At 41.7% G+C, this 17,110-nt stretch overlaps 1 protein-coding gene across 9 annotated transcripts in view; it reads right to left on the bottom strand.

Moving 5' to 3' along the window:
* Positions 1–17,110, bottom strand: part of RARB (retinoic acid receptor beta) — a 318,594-nt gene that overhangs the window by 13,250 nt on the left and 288,234 nt on the right. For all 9 annotated transcript variants that reach the window (XM_048951380.1, XM_048951378.1, XM_048951379.1 and 6 more), the window contains one exon: positions 5,464–5,624. In XM_048951380.1, coding sequence (XP_048807337.1) covers positions 5,464–5,624 — 161 coding nt within the window. The remainder of the gene's footprint in view (positions 1–5,463; positions 5,625–17,110) is intronic.

Genomic DNA, 17,110 nt, shown 5'->3' with positions numbered 1-17,110 from the left:
GTCAGTCATGAAAGGGAAGGTCATGGCAGCCCCAGGGGAGCCACCAGCTGGCACTCACCTTCACTTGCAACAGAGTAGAGATTCAAGCCAGTAATATTTATATTCGGCCACTATTACACAGAATAAATGCTAAAAAGTGTTTAAATGCATGATATACGTCCTTCTTTGCTTTTCTTCTTAAGGGATAAGAAATTAACTTCACTACTTCTATTTGAATTTTTACTCTGGAAAAAACTCTTTTTTTTTTTTTTAATGACAGATTTAAAAATAGGAGAAAATGTCTTTATAATGCTAAGCCTAAAGAATTGCCTTCAAAATGGTCCAAAACTAATGGGTTAACAGTCATTGTAATGCCCTTTGAAACATTTCTTTCGGCTACTGGAGTATGCATCCTTCAGATTTATTTTATTTCATCCTCAAGGACCTTGGTGAAATACAGTACATTGGAGGAAAAATAAGATCAAGATGTGCAGTCATTCAGGCTGTAATTAAATTTAATAGGCAGTTTATCCAGTTCATAGAAAGATGGCATAGCGTAGAGCTACACAAAGCAGAGCCTAAAGCAGGAAATCATTTTACAATAGGGTATCCATCTGGAAAAAAAGACGTTGCATGAAACCAGCAAGTGTGAACGAAATCTTCATCAGTATCATATGAGGTTACTTTATCATGCTGCAGTACTGGCAACGGGAAGTTTGACATGTCTTCTATTAAGAGTAATGCACAGCCGTCTTAACAAATGTAAATCTAACTCACCATTATGCAAACTGAAAGGAAGGGGCAGTTAATAAAATACAAAATAACCTGGTGTTTTACTGAGCGGGTTGCCAGATTCCTCAGTGTTGGATCTAATGGGGTTTACACATTGTCTCTGAGATGCCACAAATGGGAAGACTTTCAGCATTTTATCTGGTAATGAACGTTAGTCAAAAACACGGTCGAAACAGCTAGATTTTGAGCAGCATTTCTCAATAGGTAAAAACAAAACGGAGCTGGTATCGATGTATAGGTTGAACAATAAAGCACGGGGTTAATAAAATGCCTGTTAGAAGCTCTGATTAAATTTGCCTGAGGATCTCCTGTAACGGCACTGTGAAGAACACGCAGACATGGCGCCTCTTCCTGAACACTGTACTGAAGCAGGAGGTTTTTGGGTGTCTTTTCCAGGATCAGCCTTGCATGTTTTTCAGGCCTTTGCACCAGCGCACATATGGTGGAACAATACTGTAATACACCCTGGTGACATCTTTATCAGTGGAAAAGCCCAACCTTGCTATGAAATCCAATTAAACAGCCATTTTTGCCACATAAATGGATCCCATTTTTTCCATCATTTTTGTTCTTCATCGCAGGCTGCTCTATCTCCACATTAACAATATAGGATGAGTTACTCCCAGAAACAGACACAGTAGCAGAATCCCCACTGTCTTTAAAATCCACTTTACAAATGAAACAAGGCTCACAGGGGCACTATGCCCTAATCAGGAACACTTGCAATACCTCTTTAGTAAAAGCAGTAATGCACTCCAGCTCCTGCAGGCTCACTGAGGACCACAACCCACTTCTTTGCTCAATCCCAGCATCAAGACATATATTTCCTCTACACTGGCACTGAACAACAGCCGTGTCACTTCTAAGCCAAGGACTTACAAAGAGCAAAACGCCGCTGAGGGGCAAAACCTCTCTACTTGCAGCCAGCAAAGAGCAACCAGGGAGAAACTGAAGCAAAGGTCCAACAGAGTAAATTTTTTTTTTCCCTTTTATCCTCCCTTTATCACAAGGTTGGATGTAACACAGCTGCAGACTTACAAATAGTACCAGTCTCAAGGGACGAGCAGTATAGTTACACTCAATTATACTATAAAGTATGACATCTCTAGAGAAATTACTGCAGCACTTTCTCTTACCTGGATGACAGTAATAAAACAGATCTATTTATGATGGACTTTTGAAATCCATTATGTTTAAAGAGCTTGCTGATTCTCATCATCGACAGAACTGTACTTGCCCCTGCCTACCAAATGCAACCGTTAAGGCAAATGACTCAGGGAATTTAATACAAGCGCTATTCCCTCATTATTTTAAGTAGACTTTTATTAACTATGCAAAGTACAGCAATTATTGTAGATAGGGACACTTTTTCTTTTTAAAGAGCAGATGGATATAAAAAATGCAATTGAAATGCTTTTCCAAAACCAATATTTTTGACCGGGTAAAAATACACAACGGGAAAAAAATAAGCGCATAACCTTTCCTGCAGGAAATGCAGGCTGCAGTCTTCAAGAAGAGGACTCAGATATGCAAGCCAAATGTCTGCACAGGTGGTTTTTTTTATGACCGTATCTCTGGCAAGCTCTTTTTTCCTCCACTCTCTTACACTGACATTCTTTGCTCATTTTAGCAACAAACAAAACCCTGCTTTAAATTAGTCCAAAAGATCACATAACCAAGGGCGCACAGGAATCGCACGCATGGAACAGACTCTTCCGTCCGCACTTCCCATCACTACGCAAGTGCTACGCGCGAGAAATTCAATATGCTCGTTTCTCACCTCTCAGTTAAAAAATTAAGTCAAAATTTATAAGGTTACAAAAGCAATCCGTATGGTTTGCAGCACGAGAGCACCATGTTTCATGAATGTTAGCCAGCAGGAGCAGACAGAAAACACGACTTTAATATTCTACCTGTATCAGCCTGTTGCTATCAGGAAAACTAAAGCTTCATATGGTTCTAGCTCAGCATTTAGCAAAAGGGTTGTGCGCTTCTACTTTTGAGTTCTGATCTCTATTTCAAGTGTGTTAAAAGGAACAACTACCACCTGAACCCTGCCATGCTGTTGTCCAAGGACTGAAGCTCTGTCCCTCAACCCAGTACAAAAACACCTCACTGCAGCCTGAGAACATCACAGATCTCTGCAGTCTGGTTTCTCCTCCACCCCATTGCTTGGCAGTCTGTTGGAGATGAGGGCCCTTTCCTCCAGCCACAGGGATATTTAGGAATATTTCATTTCCCAAGGTTTTTTTCTTGGGTGCAAGCATACAATGGAGAGCTGTACTGTCCCTTTCAAAGCCAGGCAAAGACACCTCTCACAAACGAGACATTACACTGAATTCCTATCTAAAATGCTGGAGTGGTCACCAGACCTTAGTTAGATGAGAGGTTTAAGTACTATGCATTTCACACAGAGATTATGAGAATGAAGCCAGAGGACAGTTAATATTTAGGCACCACCCCTCTCTGCTTTGATGCAGCTGTTGAAAGAAGACGTAGAGCTCTCAAGATTCCAGGTAAGCTAAAAATAACTCTTTCAGTATAATTTTGGTACTGGGACTTGAATTGTTCCAAGTCATGACAAAGTAGCAGGGACTTTAGTCTCTATTCAGCCTCAGAGGCAGCATGGTCAGTTTGAGGCAACTCAGGGCCCCTCAAAGACTCAGATTTGTCCATTTCTAAAATCCAGGTGCTCTCAGAACAAGCTCTGACACTCTTTCTGAGGACATCAGCACATCATCAGGTTCAGCAGGAACCCAAGAACAAAGGCATTGGCAGTATGATATCCAGCAAGACCCTTTCCAGTTTCCATCTGTATCATTTCAACAACTAAAATATTAATGAAACTTAAGCCTCTGATCCATGCAAGCACATAGGTGCCCAGGTTTATCTTTCAGCCTTTGGGAACTTGGACAATTACCAGTACTAAGTATTGGCACACCAGCTGCAGCGCACTTTTCTAATGCAGAGGTAGCACAAAGGTTTGTAACAAAACGTTCACATTTGGAGGTATATGGATACATTATTCTGGGATAGCCAAGTCATTTGCAACGCAGCCTGTGAGCAATAAGCTCTGGCATGCATTCCAGTCTGGCTACGTGTCCCAGCTACGGATATCTGATCACCTCTTCTGCAAGGCATAAACTCACTGTCTTTGAACTGTAAAGATCTCTCACGCTTGTTCAGAAGTGCTCCTGCATTAGCAGAAGTGCGAGAGCCTGCCTGGAAGATTTTATTCCCTTCAAGTTGGGGGCACAAGCACACGTACTGTGAGGAGGGGTGGAAGACATTAACCCAGGAATTTCCCTGAAAAGACACACCATGAATCCCACAGCCTCCAGCCTTGCCTTTAGTTATATCACCAGCTGGTTGTTTTCGAGCTTCCAGCCTCGCATGCTGCACTCATCCCCAGGGGGCTGGCTGTGCTTGCCTACTGCAGTAGTATTTACCAGCATGCCTACATGGATTGTTTTGACTACGTCTAACGCAAGCAGAGAAAACACCAGAGAAGCATGCAGAGGACAGACGACTTCCCCAGCACTAACAATTTTATGCAGGTCTCGAAATTAAATGTGAAAAATACTTGTGAAAATATTTTCAGTGACACGGAAAATATGTGCTTTTCTAACAGCACAACACATACGCTTGCTTTTCTGGCACTTAAATGCAAGATCTCATACCTAGATCGGAGATTTTTGAACACTGCAAATAGCATACAGGTAAGTATGCCACAAAGCAGTACCCTACTCACTGAACATTCATGCCACACATGGATTTGCCTAAATTACAATTTGAGAAACTTAATGTTTGTTTCAGGAGTAGAGCACATACTCAAAACAGAGAGCAATCCAGTGACAAATTGTACCAGGATGCCACATCTCTGTTGCAGGTGCCCAACTGGGGCAGAGGACCACGGAGGAAGGCAGCTCCTCGGCCCAGCCACGCCACTCCCAGCCTCTTTACAGGGGGATGTTTCACACATCTCTTTGCATCAGCCACTACTGCTCAACTGACAGCCAGTCCAAACCCAACAAAGTCATTCATCGGCTGATAGCTAACATTTAGTTTTCAGTGTCTCTTTCATTAGTGCATTGCCAAACTTGACATTGGATTTTCCCTCGTATATGTATAAAAAAATGTATTTCCCATAACTGTGCTCTAGAGAAGTTCCTACTTCTTGACCTGAGGCTGATTTTTCACTTCTAAAAAAGCAGCAGAAGCATTTGCTGCTTTGTAGTATTTTTGTAGACTGGAAGAGGAATGACGTATAAAATGTGCAATTTGAAAACTGGCTTATTTTGATATTGTCTATTTCCTTTGACCATAGTAGTTCTGGGACAGTCACTAGTAGCATTTAAGAACTCCACACCTGCATCGCTGTAAACTGCTGACACAAAAGCAGAGAGCATGTTTTTGGAAAGCAATACATTTCTAATGAATGCTGAAATGTAATTCACTCATGGACACCACACTTTTCTCTGCTGGATTAGTCTTGCAGTCTCTTGAAACATTGCTAAGTAATGCTTTACAGTTAAGTGTACATATTTCCATGCATATATGCAGTTTCTTCCTGGCTAAGGAGACTCAAGAAGCCAATAGACTTCTGCATCTATTTCAAACATCTAAAGGCTCCAATACAAAATTCACATCATCCACCAGTATCCAGAATATATTTCCCCAAATCATACTTACTGTAGTGTATTTTCCCAGCTGGCAGAGCGAGGGGAAGGTTTCCTGGTGAGCTTTTCGGATCTTCTCAGTGAGGTCATCCAGCTCTGCTGTCATTTCATAGTTTTCTGTGGACTCCTGCTTTGTAGGTTCCTTCTTTTTTTTGTTCCTATCATTTCTGACAGCTGTAGAAAAAGAACAGGCACAGATGATTCAGATCACCTCATGTTGTGCTTGTTGCTCTGTTCCAAAACATCACAAAGTATTTTGTTTTATTTTAAGCATAAATTATTATAAGTGGAGATAAAACATTATATTCACAGAGAATACACACGCAAGCTTAATTATTTATCCATAAAAACTGAATTTAATGGAATAATGATGAAACCAAGCTTCCATAGGTTCTAGCAGTGGGTGTGCTATCATACTCCCACAGTACCTGTCCCCCAAGAGAGTCGACCACAACTCCACATGCATTCTAAGTCTCTCTTTAACTCTGCAAGGTGTGATTTTTTTCATTGTAGCATTACAGTTGTGCATGGTGAACAGAGAAATTCTCTGCTGTGACGTAGCTGGTATTTTATTGGATGTGAACTGTACTAAACAAAGACAGTAATGGTTTCTCTTTTTAGATTTCATAATATGGAATATAACAAACCCCCCATTTAATACAAACTCTACCGAGCAAGAATTATTTAAGGGGACAGTTAAATTCAAAAACAGCCAATGAAGGAAGATGAAATGCATTGTACTCAAGATCTGAAGATCAAAGGAGAAGCACAAACACTTGAAAGAGGAAAAACTGCAGTGAAGCTATCTTAAAGTCGCTTGCCATCTGCTCCTGCCCTCGGATCAGCCTTCTACCTTCCCCGGGCTGTGGGGGATTACTGGAAATATGCATTGTGCTGCATTCGTTCTGTAATTGATTTCCCACATATTTGTGTTTTGTAATAAAATATGACAGCTGCTCTATCACCATGCTACTCTCTGTTCTTTTAATGAAAACAGCTTAATTTTACAAAATGTGCCCAGGAGATAAATCTATGTCTGCAGCATTGCCAATAGTTGTGAATTTTATCAAGAGGCTTGCTGTTAGTTAAAGCTAACATTTTAAGTGTAACCAGACGCACAAGGAACCCACCAGGCTTTACAACAAAGCCAAACAAAATCAGTCCCTCTCCCCAGAGACTCAGTATTGATCTTAAACACTCCAAAGACTAACCACTGCTGGACAAACAAAACAGCATTAACATACACTGGGGCTCAAAACCCCAATACTTAGACCAGAGCCCCAAATTCTGGGGGTGTGATTGGAGAATGGCACACATGAAGATGGTCTGCCTCCACCTGCCAGTTCTTACTCATACCAGCAGAAGCCCACAGCTGGCTCTTTTCTCAGTGGGTTCCACAGGTCCATCTCCACAGTATCCCATCTTCTGTGGGCACTTGCTCTGTGTCTATAACTACAAGGTGGCAAAAATGTAGGCAAACACTGGACACTGCAGGAACAAGAGGAGGTTTGAATTCAGTGTCACCTACAGCATTTATTAAAGGCTGAATGACACACAGCTAGATTCATGTTCCTCTGGGTGCTGTTTCTGAGAGAAAATTAAGTGCAAAATGGGAAAATAGCAAAGTGGAAAAGCAGCAGAGTCAGGGGTGTCTACAGAAATAATGTAAGGCATGCACCAGAAAACAAAGGATAGGACACAGAATGTTTTTTGTGAGTGGATGAGGTACATACCTCATGCACAAATGGCTTTGGTTTCCTTACTGAAGGTTTGACTTTCCAACTGAGAGAATTCTGACCCTGCTCTGGCAAATATTTTAAGGATGTACTTGACTTCATTTGTGTGAACAGCCCTACACTGAAGTCAATTATGTGTTTTGCTGGATCAGGGCTGGGATGCTGAGCATCTCCATGGATTAAAGCCTAACCTCAAATACCATCAGTTTGCATGTCTGCAGTTACGGACTCTAAAGATGCCAAGAAAAGTGGACAGAAAAGGCAAAGGTGTACCTTATTGCAAATCATAGAATACTCAGGGTTGGAAAAGACCTCTAAGATCATCTAGTCCAGCTGCCAGCCTATCACCAGCATATCCTCTAATGTCCCTCAGTGCCACACCTACACAGTTGTTGAACACCTCCAGGGACGGTAAGTCCCTGGGCAGCCTGTTACAGTGCCTTATCGCCCCTTCTGAGAAGAAACTTTTCCTAATATCCAACCAGAATCTCCCCTGGCACAATTTAAGGCCATAGCCTCTTGTCCTATCACTGTTACCTGGGAGAAGAGGCTGACCCCCACCTTGCCACAGCATCCTTCAGGCGGTTGTGAAGGTTCTGTGCTAGCAGTGTAGTCAGCTGTTGGGGAGTTGCATCCCCCCAGCCATTTTACAAATATTTTCCTAAAGCCAATGTCCTGCCTGACTTGCTCATTGGATCCCAAGGCAGAGCACAAATGCAGTCCTACACGCTGAAAAAAACATCCAGGACTGACATGTACATCTTGAGTGCTCCTAACTGCCACTGCACTCCAGAAGTAAATCCTAATCACTGCTGTACTTAGGAGATAAAAGAGCTCCTTAGAAAATTATGTAAACTCCTACACAACCACAAAAAGCAATAAGCTTTTGTAATAAAGGCCCATTTACTTATAGCTCTACGATTGACAAATTTGCTTAACAGGCAGCCTCAGCAACTACTTATCTCAATAGCTTTGAACTCCTCGTGGAAGACAAACACGTTATTTAGGCCAGTCCTCAGAACTGCTGCCAAGAGCTCCCAGATACAAGGAGATAACTCATGCAGTGTTCCAGCCACTGCTCCTGTGCTACACCTCACAGCTCTTCCTTCAGTTAGACCTCAGGTCCTTCCACTCCCAAATCCATAGAGAGACAGCTGCTGGTCAATCCATACCAGACTGGCCCAGGTCTGTCCTTTGCAGACACAAATCACTGAAGGGTAGGAAGGGCAGAAAGGGAGAATTAACAAGTCCTGAGAACTAAGAACAGTTTTTGCTCACTTTTTCTCTTATTCTGATGGTCTTTGCAATAACATTATAACCCATATAACATTTATCTTCTTGCTTTATGTGTACTTCTATTTTCTAGATTTGTCTAAAGCTGCATCAGACCTAGTGGTATTTCTATATTCCCTGTAAGACAACACAATAAAGTGCATCTGACATGTAACACCCAGGCTCCAAAAGCATAAAGAATTTTGACTATGTTGAACTATTAAGCAGATTCAACTATATCTATAATTCAACTCAAAAAAAAAAAAAAAAAAAAAAAAAAAAAAAAGGGAGAGAAAAAGATTAAGACAACACTATGCTTAGAGGAGTTAAATAAAAACACATAAACACACATATTTACACAGTAAATTCCAAAGCCATCACTGCCTGGGGAACAGGAACTGTCACACTGCATGCTGGAATAGGTTTGGATTACAGCTGATGCTTATATTACATAAATCACACCTTTTTGTATCTTGGTCTTTACATGCATATGATCACATCAATCCTTGAAGCAATTCCATTGCCTTTTAATGATGATATGCAAGAGATGAATCTATGTCACAGTTAATGCTGTTGTGGAAAACTCAGGTTATGAATTTCATTACTTGGGCACTAAATTCTGATTCCACGGCTGCATTATTTAAGAGCTCCCAACAGGGGACAGTATGGAAGTTCACTTACCCTGTGAGAAATACTGGAAGTTACAAAATCCAAACAAAAATAAGGTGTGTGAGGGGAAAGAGAATGAGTAAGGTGTACCTGTGTGTGTGGGTAAGCCACGTCGGCATGCATCTCAACACTGCTTGGACAGCTGAGAGACACACGCCCAAGCCTGAGCATGTCTGCTCCCATCTGTCTTCCCATGACAGCTTCCATGTCATCTCCATGCATGCTGTTACAGGCATTTCCACACCCAGAAAAACTACAGGGAACCTTGGCAGGGTTTGCCAGCCCCTACCCTCCGATGCTCCCTCAATGCCTGATGGAAGAAGGGGTTGAACATCAGAGGCTGCCCCTTCTCTGCCCCGATAGTCTGCTCCCCTTATCCTACGTCTCCCACTGCCTTTTCTCTCCTCTGCTTGAAGCAAAGGGCATGGAATGGATGCTGTAGGATGCTTTTAAGAAAAGTAGGGTTTGCTGTAGGTGAAACTAAGGAAAGGAAAGGCATGAACAGCTTCTCTCAGAGCACCCCAGCTCTCTCATTTAGCAACCATCCAGCAATTCCCGTGCTTGATCAGGCTTTTTTCAAGCATGCCAGAACGCTTGATATTGTCTAGTGTCAAGCACAGTGCCTTCATGTCCACCACATCCAGTCTCTGCTTGGCCAGATGAGTCTGGGATCTAGCCCAAAAGATTCAGGCAGTTTCTGGATCATCAGGTAAAATTATGGCATGCTGAGTTCTCGTGCTACCATTTGTCAAAGGCGACAGAAATGTATGCAATGGAAAAGATCCTGCAGCTCACAACACCATTTTTTCCAATTGCTTGCATAACCTTTGCTTCCCCAGATGCCCAGAAGATAGTTTGACAGCACTTTTCATGGATTATAATGATTAATCAGCAATAGATTCATGACTCGAAATGTTACCATTGCTGTTTTGCCTCTTAGAGATCCCCGTGACCTGTTACAGCTTTGTGTACCAGTTAACTGTTTTTGTTCCTGTGCTGACAACTACTAGTGCTTCCAGTTAGTTTGCATTCCTGCAAAACCGCACCACTCTTGTTCTTAAACATTTCAAAGTTATTTGTTAAGCTAACAAATCTCAGAAGCACCACAAAGCACAGGGAGCAAGTCAGCAATTGCACAACACCCAGCTGCAAAGGCGGAGCATCAGCCTCACCACTCACAGGTGGCACCATTTGCCTGCCACTGCCACCATCGGGGCTGCTGTCCCACTGGCTCCATGGCACTTTGGGAAGCCATCGGTCGATCCACTGCAGAAAGCCAGCAGCCCTGCCTGGTGGAAATGGCAGGCAAATGGTGCCATGTATGCATGACGAGATTGATGCTCAGCCTTGCGGCCATGGCTTCCAGAGTGCAAACATGCACGGCTTGCATCCTGATACCCAAATCCTGACATCCAAATTCCAGCTACTAAAAATTTCTAATTCTCGAAGGTTAGCAGTTGTGGACAATTCCAGTCAAATACACAAAACAACTGCTCTTGTTGCCAACCTTGATTCATCAGGATAAAGGCCTGACTTCCTCCAAACACCTCGCATCTCCTTTCTCCCCTATTGCCCTTCTATAAACTGTGCTCCCTGTAACTAATGGCATAATGCAAGAACATCTCTCCCAACAGCCACCTTAGCAAACTTCCAAAGACCTAGCACTCCAGAACAGGACAAGGAACCAGCTTCTCTGGCCCCACAGATGAAGCCGGCACCTTGCTGCACATCACAGAAGGCTCCCAAGTACCAGAGCTGATGGCTGCAGGCACAGAAATGGGGGACCTGCTAACATGTGGTGATCTAGGAGGTTGTTTTTCCCCTTTCATAGGGAACATTACACAGCCTTCTCCTGTCACGAGGGGATCAACACAGGATGAGAATTAACAACCATCTTGTATAAAGTCCAAGCCATCCCCATCGTAAGAAAAAGAACAGAAAAAACATCTTGAAAACAACACAATCACGCCTGACAAACAGAGATGCCATCAATTCAGAATGATAAGAATCCTATTCATGTGTTCACAGCAGTACAATTGCAAGCCAAACATAGCATTAAAATATGCAGAGCACTAGGTAGTTATAAATGGATTGGCCTTCCTAGGTCATGATTTCCAGATGAAATAATGTTTTCTTTCAGGCAAAAATGCTCAGTCTTTAAAAACAAAAGGAAACTATCTTAAAACAAATTCTTATGCCACAGTTGAGACTTGACATATGGAGAATGACGGGAGGCAATGCACGTTTCACATTAAAAACTCTTCTTCCTAATAGACAAAGCCAGTTAAAAGTACACAGTCTTGCTAGGAGCTTCAAGTACAAAAACAAACTACATTGAAAACTGCATATTTTGTAGCTGATTCAGAGAAACCAATAGGGTTAGCTGTCTGGTGCAACTGTCACAAGACAGCATCTAGAGTTAAGTGAGATAGTATCTCTCTACAGACACGTATCGAAATTAGCAAGGGAGTGCAGAGAAACAACCATGAAGGAAATTTCATGAGAACCTGGCATGCTACCATTTTGCCCCAGGCACAGAACGAGGACATCTATTAAAGCCTTCAAACCTGCCCCTGGTTTCCTGTTGAGAAATACTGCTCAGCTATGGCAGGCGTGCCCTGAGCACACCCCAGGAACCTCTGACATTAGGCCCTGCAGCTCCACAACACAAGACAGCACCATGAGCCCAAAGGACATCATCCTGCACGATGCCTTCACCTATGCAGGCTCTTCTAGTCACTGGTGGCAGGTTTTTTTCCTGAAGAAGGTGAATTTGAACTCTGCCTTGCAGCTTTGTATTATTCATTACATAATTGCTATGTTTTATTAGAAATATGATCTATTATAACCTTGAATACAGTAACTTAAATGACATTGAAAATTAGATTATTCTGATTATTAGAGAAGTGAGAAAGGTACTAAACATTTGTAAGACTGATAATCAATCAGTGTATCCATCTGAGTGCAATAAAAATCAATCAGGAGCTAGTGCGTTTAAATCTAATTTTTTAAGCATGACATTTTCTTCTGAGTTTCTTTTTTAAATGTCACCCTCTTCTACAACAGTGATTGATTCTCTCCCCAGGGACAGTTCACTCCAACTGTTTTATTCAAAGCACAGAGATCCCAGATTCACATTCTTTTCTAAATATCAAATTAGTCACAACAATAATATTTTCATCAAAATGTGAATTTCAGAAACACACACACATGTACTCAAAACAGTAAGACACAGGATCTAAATTGGTTCAAATAACAGTTTGCTTTTAACTAGCAAACAATGTATTTTAACATGGAAAATGGTGTGATTTTTTGTCCCTTAAATTCCCTTTTTTTTTTCCCCCGTGAAACAGAAGGCCAAGGATTTGCTTGTTTAAAACATAATTCATGTAGAAATGTTTCAGCAGTGAACAATGAATCACTAGCTATAGGCCGTGAGTAATTACCTATGCCTCCAAAATAACCTTATTAGGCTATTGTAAGTATAGGGTAGACCTTTGATACCTATAGCCTAGGGGGCTCTATTTTTCCATTCATGCACAGGGGATTTATATGGTTATATCCTATTATAACTGACGAAAGCAACACATCTCCCATTTATGTATGAGGATAACTGCAGGGTTAATATATCAAGAACTGAGTTAAAAGAACAGGTTTCATTATATGAATGAATGATACAAATGGATGCTCTACAGCTTTATTTAAACGGCCTGAAACTTGATCTGTGGTTTCAAGGATTCCATCAGCCTGAAAATTTTATTTTTGACACGAAATTCAGCACCTGCTATTGTCACAGCCCTGAAAAATTAGTAGATGGAACGAGCAAGAAAAGAGTTTCTACTCTCTTGAAGAAAAACAATACTAATTTAACTTAGACATAGTATCAAAATAACCAAGACAGTGCAGAACAATAAGCTGAGAGAAAAACCCACTGAAGACAGCAGACAGGTATGACTTTGGTATTCTTTTTCTTCAATTTTACTTTGCTATCATTTTCAAGGTGAACAATTAATGGCATGGAATATATACATATATGTATGTGCTTGCTTCTTAAACAACTTTCTTCCTGCTTTTAAGACATATGAGAAGAAAATAAGTCATACTTTGCATATCTAGAATTGACACTGCAAGGCCTGAAACCAAAAGAAAAAAACCAGCTGGTTCTAAATGCTGATTTGGCTTCAGTGTTGAGGGAAACCTAGAGAAGGTTCCTTAAAATACTTCAGCTCGGACAACAAAACAAAACAAAAACACCAAAGCTTGTAAACTGCTTCCAGGGCCATGAATATACTGATAAAGTCTACCTTTGTAGATTGTATATAAAACCAGCAGAAACAGCGTTTTGAAGCATGCAGGTGTGGTAGGCAGATGAGACAGTAAGTGGAACAGCTTAAGTCAGAGCCAGGATATAGAGTGCAAAATGCGTAACATGGGCTGAACCAAAAACAGACTCCTTCACCTCCCTTATGGCTTCCCTGCATGTTGCAGTCAAACTAGATGGAGAAACAGGAATCCAAATTTAACAATAAACTGTTTAGACAGCATTTTCCCTGAGATTTCCGTTCTCAGGGTGCTTTAAAGGCATCAGCTAATTGCTGCCATGAAATATGGTAATCCAGAAACTTCTAGAAGCTGAGGATTAAAGAACAACCGAAGGCTAGCATTAACAATTTCAGGCAAAATAAATCACAAGTATTTCCCATGAAGGCCCAGCAACATGTCTGCAATGGAAATAACCTAGTCATACCCACTGTGACATCAGTCGCTTTCATTTCTACGTGTATTTCACATAACCTACAAGTTACACAACACTGCCAGAATTTCCTATCTTCTCCCTAGGCAGGTCCCACAATGTATCCATTCAGATAGTGATGCATTACAATGAATCTACACAAGTGTCATTCCCATCTCATTCATGTCCTGCCCCAAGTATCTCCCAATATTCTGCACAAAATCGTTCACTTCCTTCTCTAATTGTAAAAGTAATTACTAAGATCTGCCATGCCACTTGTAACAGGCTTTGCAGAGTAACAGCATCATCTGCTGGATGTTGCCAGTCATCCTGTTCCCTGGGTCAGTGCTGAAATTGGAAGGAGTTTTGGGAATCAATCATTCCATCCTGAGAGCTTTCCCAAACTCGCAGGGCTTACGCAAGGAAATGAAGTATCTCTGTGGTTACTGTCTACTGTTTCATCTGCCAAAATCCTAATGGATTTACTAGAAACTTTTTCAGCTATCTAGATAAAATTCTGTATGCAGCTAGTTAAACTGAAATAGTATGGGGAACAGGGCACCTTTTATGGAATAGTGGTGTCCAAACACATTTGCTGAACACATACACAATCACAAATGCAGTGTGATCATTCTTGCTCTTCCTTACAGCTCAAGTGACTAAATGCATACACAGCGATTGAAAAAGACTTCTAAACAGTCAGTTTGACATTAAATTTATATTAAGCCAAAAAAAAAAAAAAAAAAAGTAGAGTTGCTATTCACAGGCTGGGTAAAGCAAAACTCCCCAATTTCATTTCAAAATCTGAACTTTCAGTCAGAAGTCGCTATGTGGCCATTAAATCTGTCTCATCTGATTTTAGCTGTGCAAGTGCCCTTTTGAGCTACCTTCACAAAGCAACTGCCCTTTTGACTACAGTCTTGAAGTCTGCTACACTAACTCTTTATGGATAACCGATTAGAGGTAAAAATATCCCAAACTTGACCTTTTTTCTTCAGGGTCACCAGAAGGTAAACCAGTCTACTCATCTACAAATATTACATTAATTTCTCTTATGAGACAGTCATGGTAGTAGGATGGCTCGCAACTGGGAGAACTTTGGGTTATACAATGTCATCAATTCAATTTGTTGGACAGAATTACCCAGAATTGCTGATGGCAAGGAAAGTGCACTGCTGTAAACTAAAACCAGACACTGCACTGTTTCTGCCCGCTATCTGGCCTGACTATAACACTTCATAGTATGTGCTGCAGCTATTTTATTTCTCATCCTAACAGGCTGAAGCAAAAAGTACTTGATTTGCTTGCAGCTTAACTGGAAAGCTACCTATCGTGACAAATTGCAACTTCTTTCCTGACACCACCAACATTTTTAACAAAATGGCTTTCCATAATAAGCACATACAAAATAACGAACGAGTTTCAGCTATCATACAATTCATACATAATCACAGGACTGCATATGTTGGAAAAGACCTCAAGAGATCGAGTCCAACCTCCCTGCTAAAGCAGGTTCCCTACAATACATAGCACAGATGGGCATCCAGACAGGTCTTGAACATCTCCATAGAGGGAGACCTCACTACCTCTCTGGGCAGCCCGTTCCAGTGCTCTGTCACCATTACTGTAATAAATTCCTCTGCATGTTTGTATGGAACTTCCTATGTTCAATTCTGGGCCATTGCTTCTTGTCCTATCACTGCACTCCATTGAAAAGAGCCTAGTCTTGTCCATTTGCCTCCCACCTTCCTTTAGATATTTGAAAAGTTTAGCCAGGTTCTCCCTCAGTCCTCTTTTACCCCAGGCTGAAGTTCCCAGCTTATACAGCCTTCCCTCATACAGGAAATGCTCCAGGCCCTTCATTAAATTTGTGGTCCTTCCCTGGACTCCTGGGAGATCCCCATCTTTTTTTAACTGGGGATCCCAGAACTGGACACAGTATTCTAAATATGGCCTCACCAGGGCAGAATAGAGGGGAAGGATCTCCCTCGATCTGCTGGCCAGGCTCTTTTTAAGGCACCCCAAGATACCTCTGGCCTTCTTGACCACAAGGGCACACTCCACTCCAGTGAGTCATCTCCCCCTAACATATGCTGACATACGTGGTTATTCTTCCCCAGGTGCAAGACCCTACACTTGTTAAACCTCATCTGGTTCCTCCCTGCCCAACTCTCCAGTCTGTCCAGGTCTTACTGAATGGTAGCACAGCCCTTTGGTGTGTCAGCCACTCCTCCCAGCTTTGTATCATTTATGCTTTCTGATTATACATGATAAAACAAATTGGACAGATAGTAAACAAAAAGGCTACAGTTCTGTCGGAGGTTAAAAAAGGAGGTGAGCTGGAAGCACCCCTTCCCTGTGCTCATACATTACCACTCAGCACACAAAGTAATGCCTCCTGAAAAGGATGAGCAGAAGTTCAGCAGCAACACCAAAACTGTGTGCCACCTGCATTTTTACCTTTCATTAAGGCTGGTTTCATGCAGTGAATACAATTTGAACCCAAAAAGCGTTCACTCCTACGTTATTCACCAGTATTAAAAATAACAGCCTCAACCTATCACCACTACCACTTTAGTCGTGCAGTGGTGCTACTCCAGCGATCTCAGCAGAGTCCTATTAGTGTAAAACTACAGTAACGTAGTGAGAGATCAGATCTAATATCTGTTTCTGCAGATGGATAATACCGCATTCATAGCTAAGTTTCATTTCTTTGTTTAGCCCTCAAGGCTAAATTTCACATTCGTACCTCCTGGTGTCTTGTGCAATTGTGTAAAGGTGCATCTAGCGAGAGAGCTGCCAACTGACAACACATCTGAAGAGGCTTGCGTGCACTGTGTATTTCATCAAGCACAAAGAATACATTGCCTCGTGCAATCGTAAATTGAGCTCATGAAAGCAGAGGAACAGTTGTTCCAGATGTGTTTTGAGAAAGGGAGCTATAGTCCTGAACCACAGCGCTAGCCTGTGTTACAGCCTAGGCAGCTTGCAGCCCTGGCCTCCCACTAAGCCAGGGATAATAAAATCAAACAAAGAGCTCAGCTACTATTTACCTATTCCTCTGAAGGTAATGTAGAAAACCCGCACAGAATTTTTTCCTAAGGACATATGATTGTTGATACTTAAAAAAAGAAAAACAAGTGAAAAAAAAAAAGGAAGATTGGGAGGTTATTTCCATCTCTTGACGCTTTGAGGAAGGTGGTGTGGCTCTGAAGTGGGAGAAGGCAGCACTCAACCTCCCTGCCAGGGCC

This window comes from Lagopus muta, chromosome 7, assembly GCF_023343835.1.
Source record: "Lagopus muta isolate bLagMut1 chromosome 7, bLagMut1 primary, whole genome shotgun sequence".
NCBI classification, from domain to species: domain Eukaryota; kingdom Metazoa; phylum Chordata; class Aves; order Galliformes; family Phasianidae; genus Lagopus; species Lagopus muta.
This window is presented reverse-complemented; position numbering and strand designations above follow the sequence as displayed.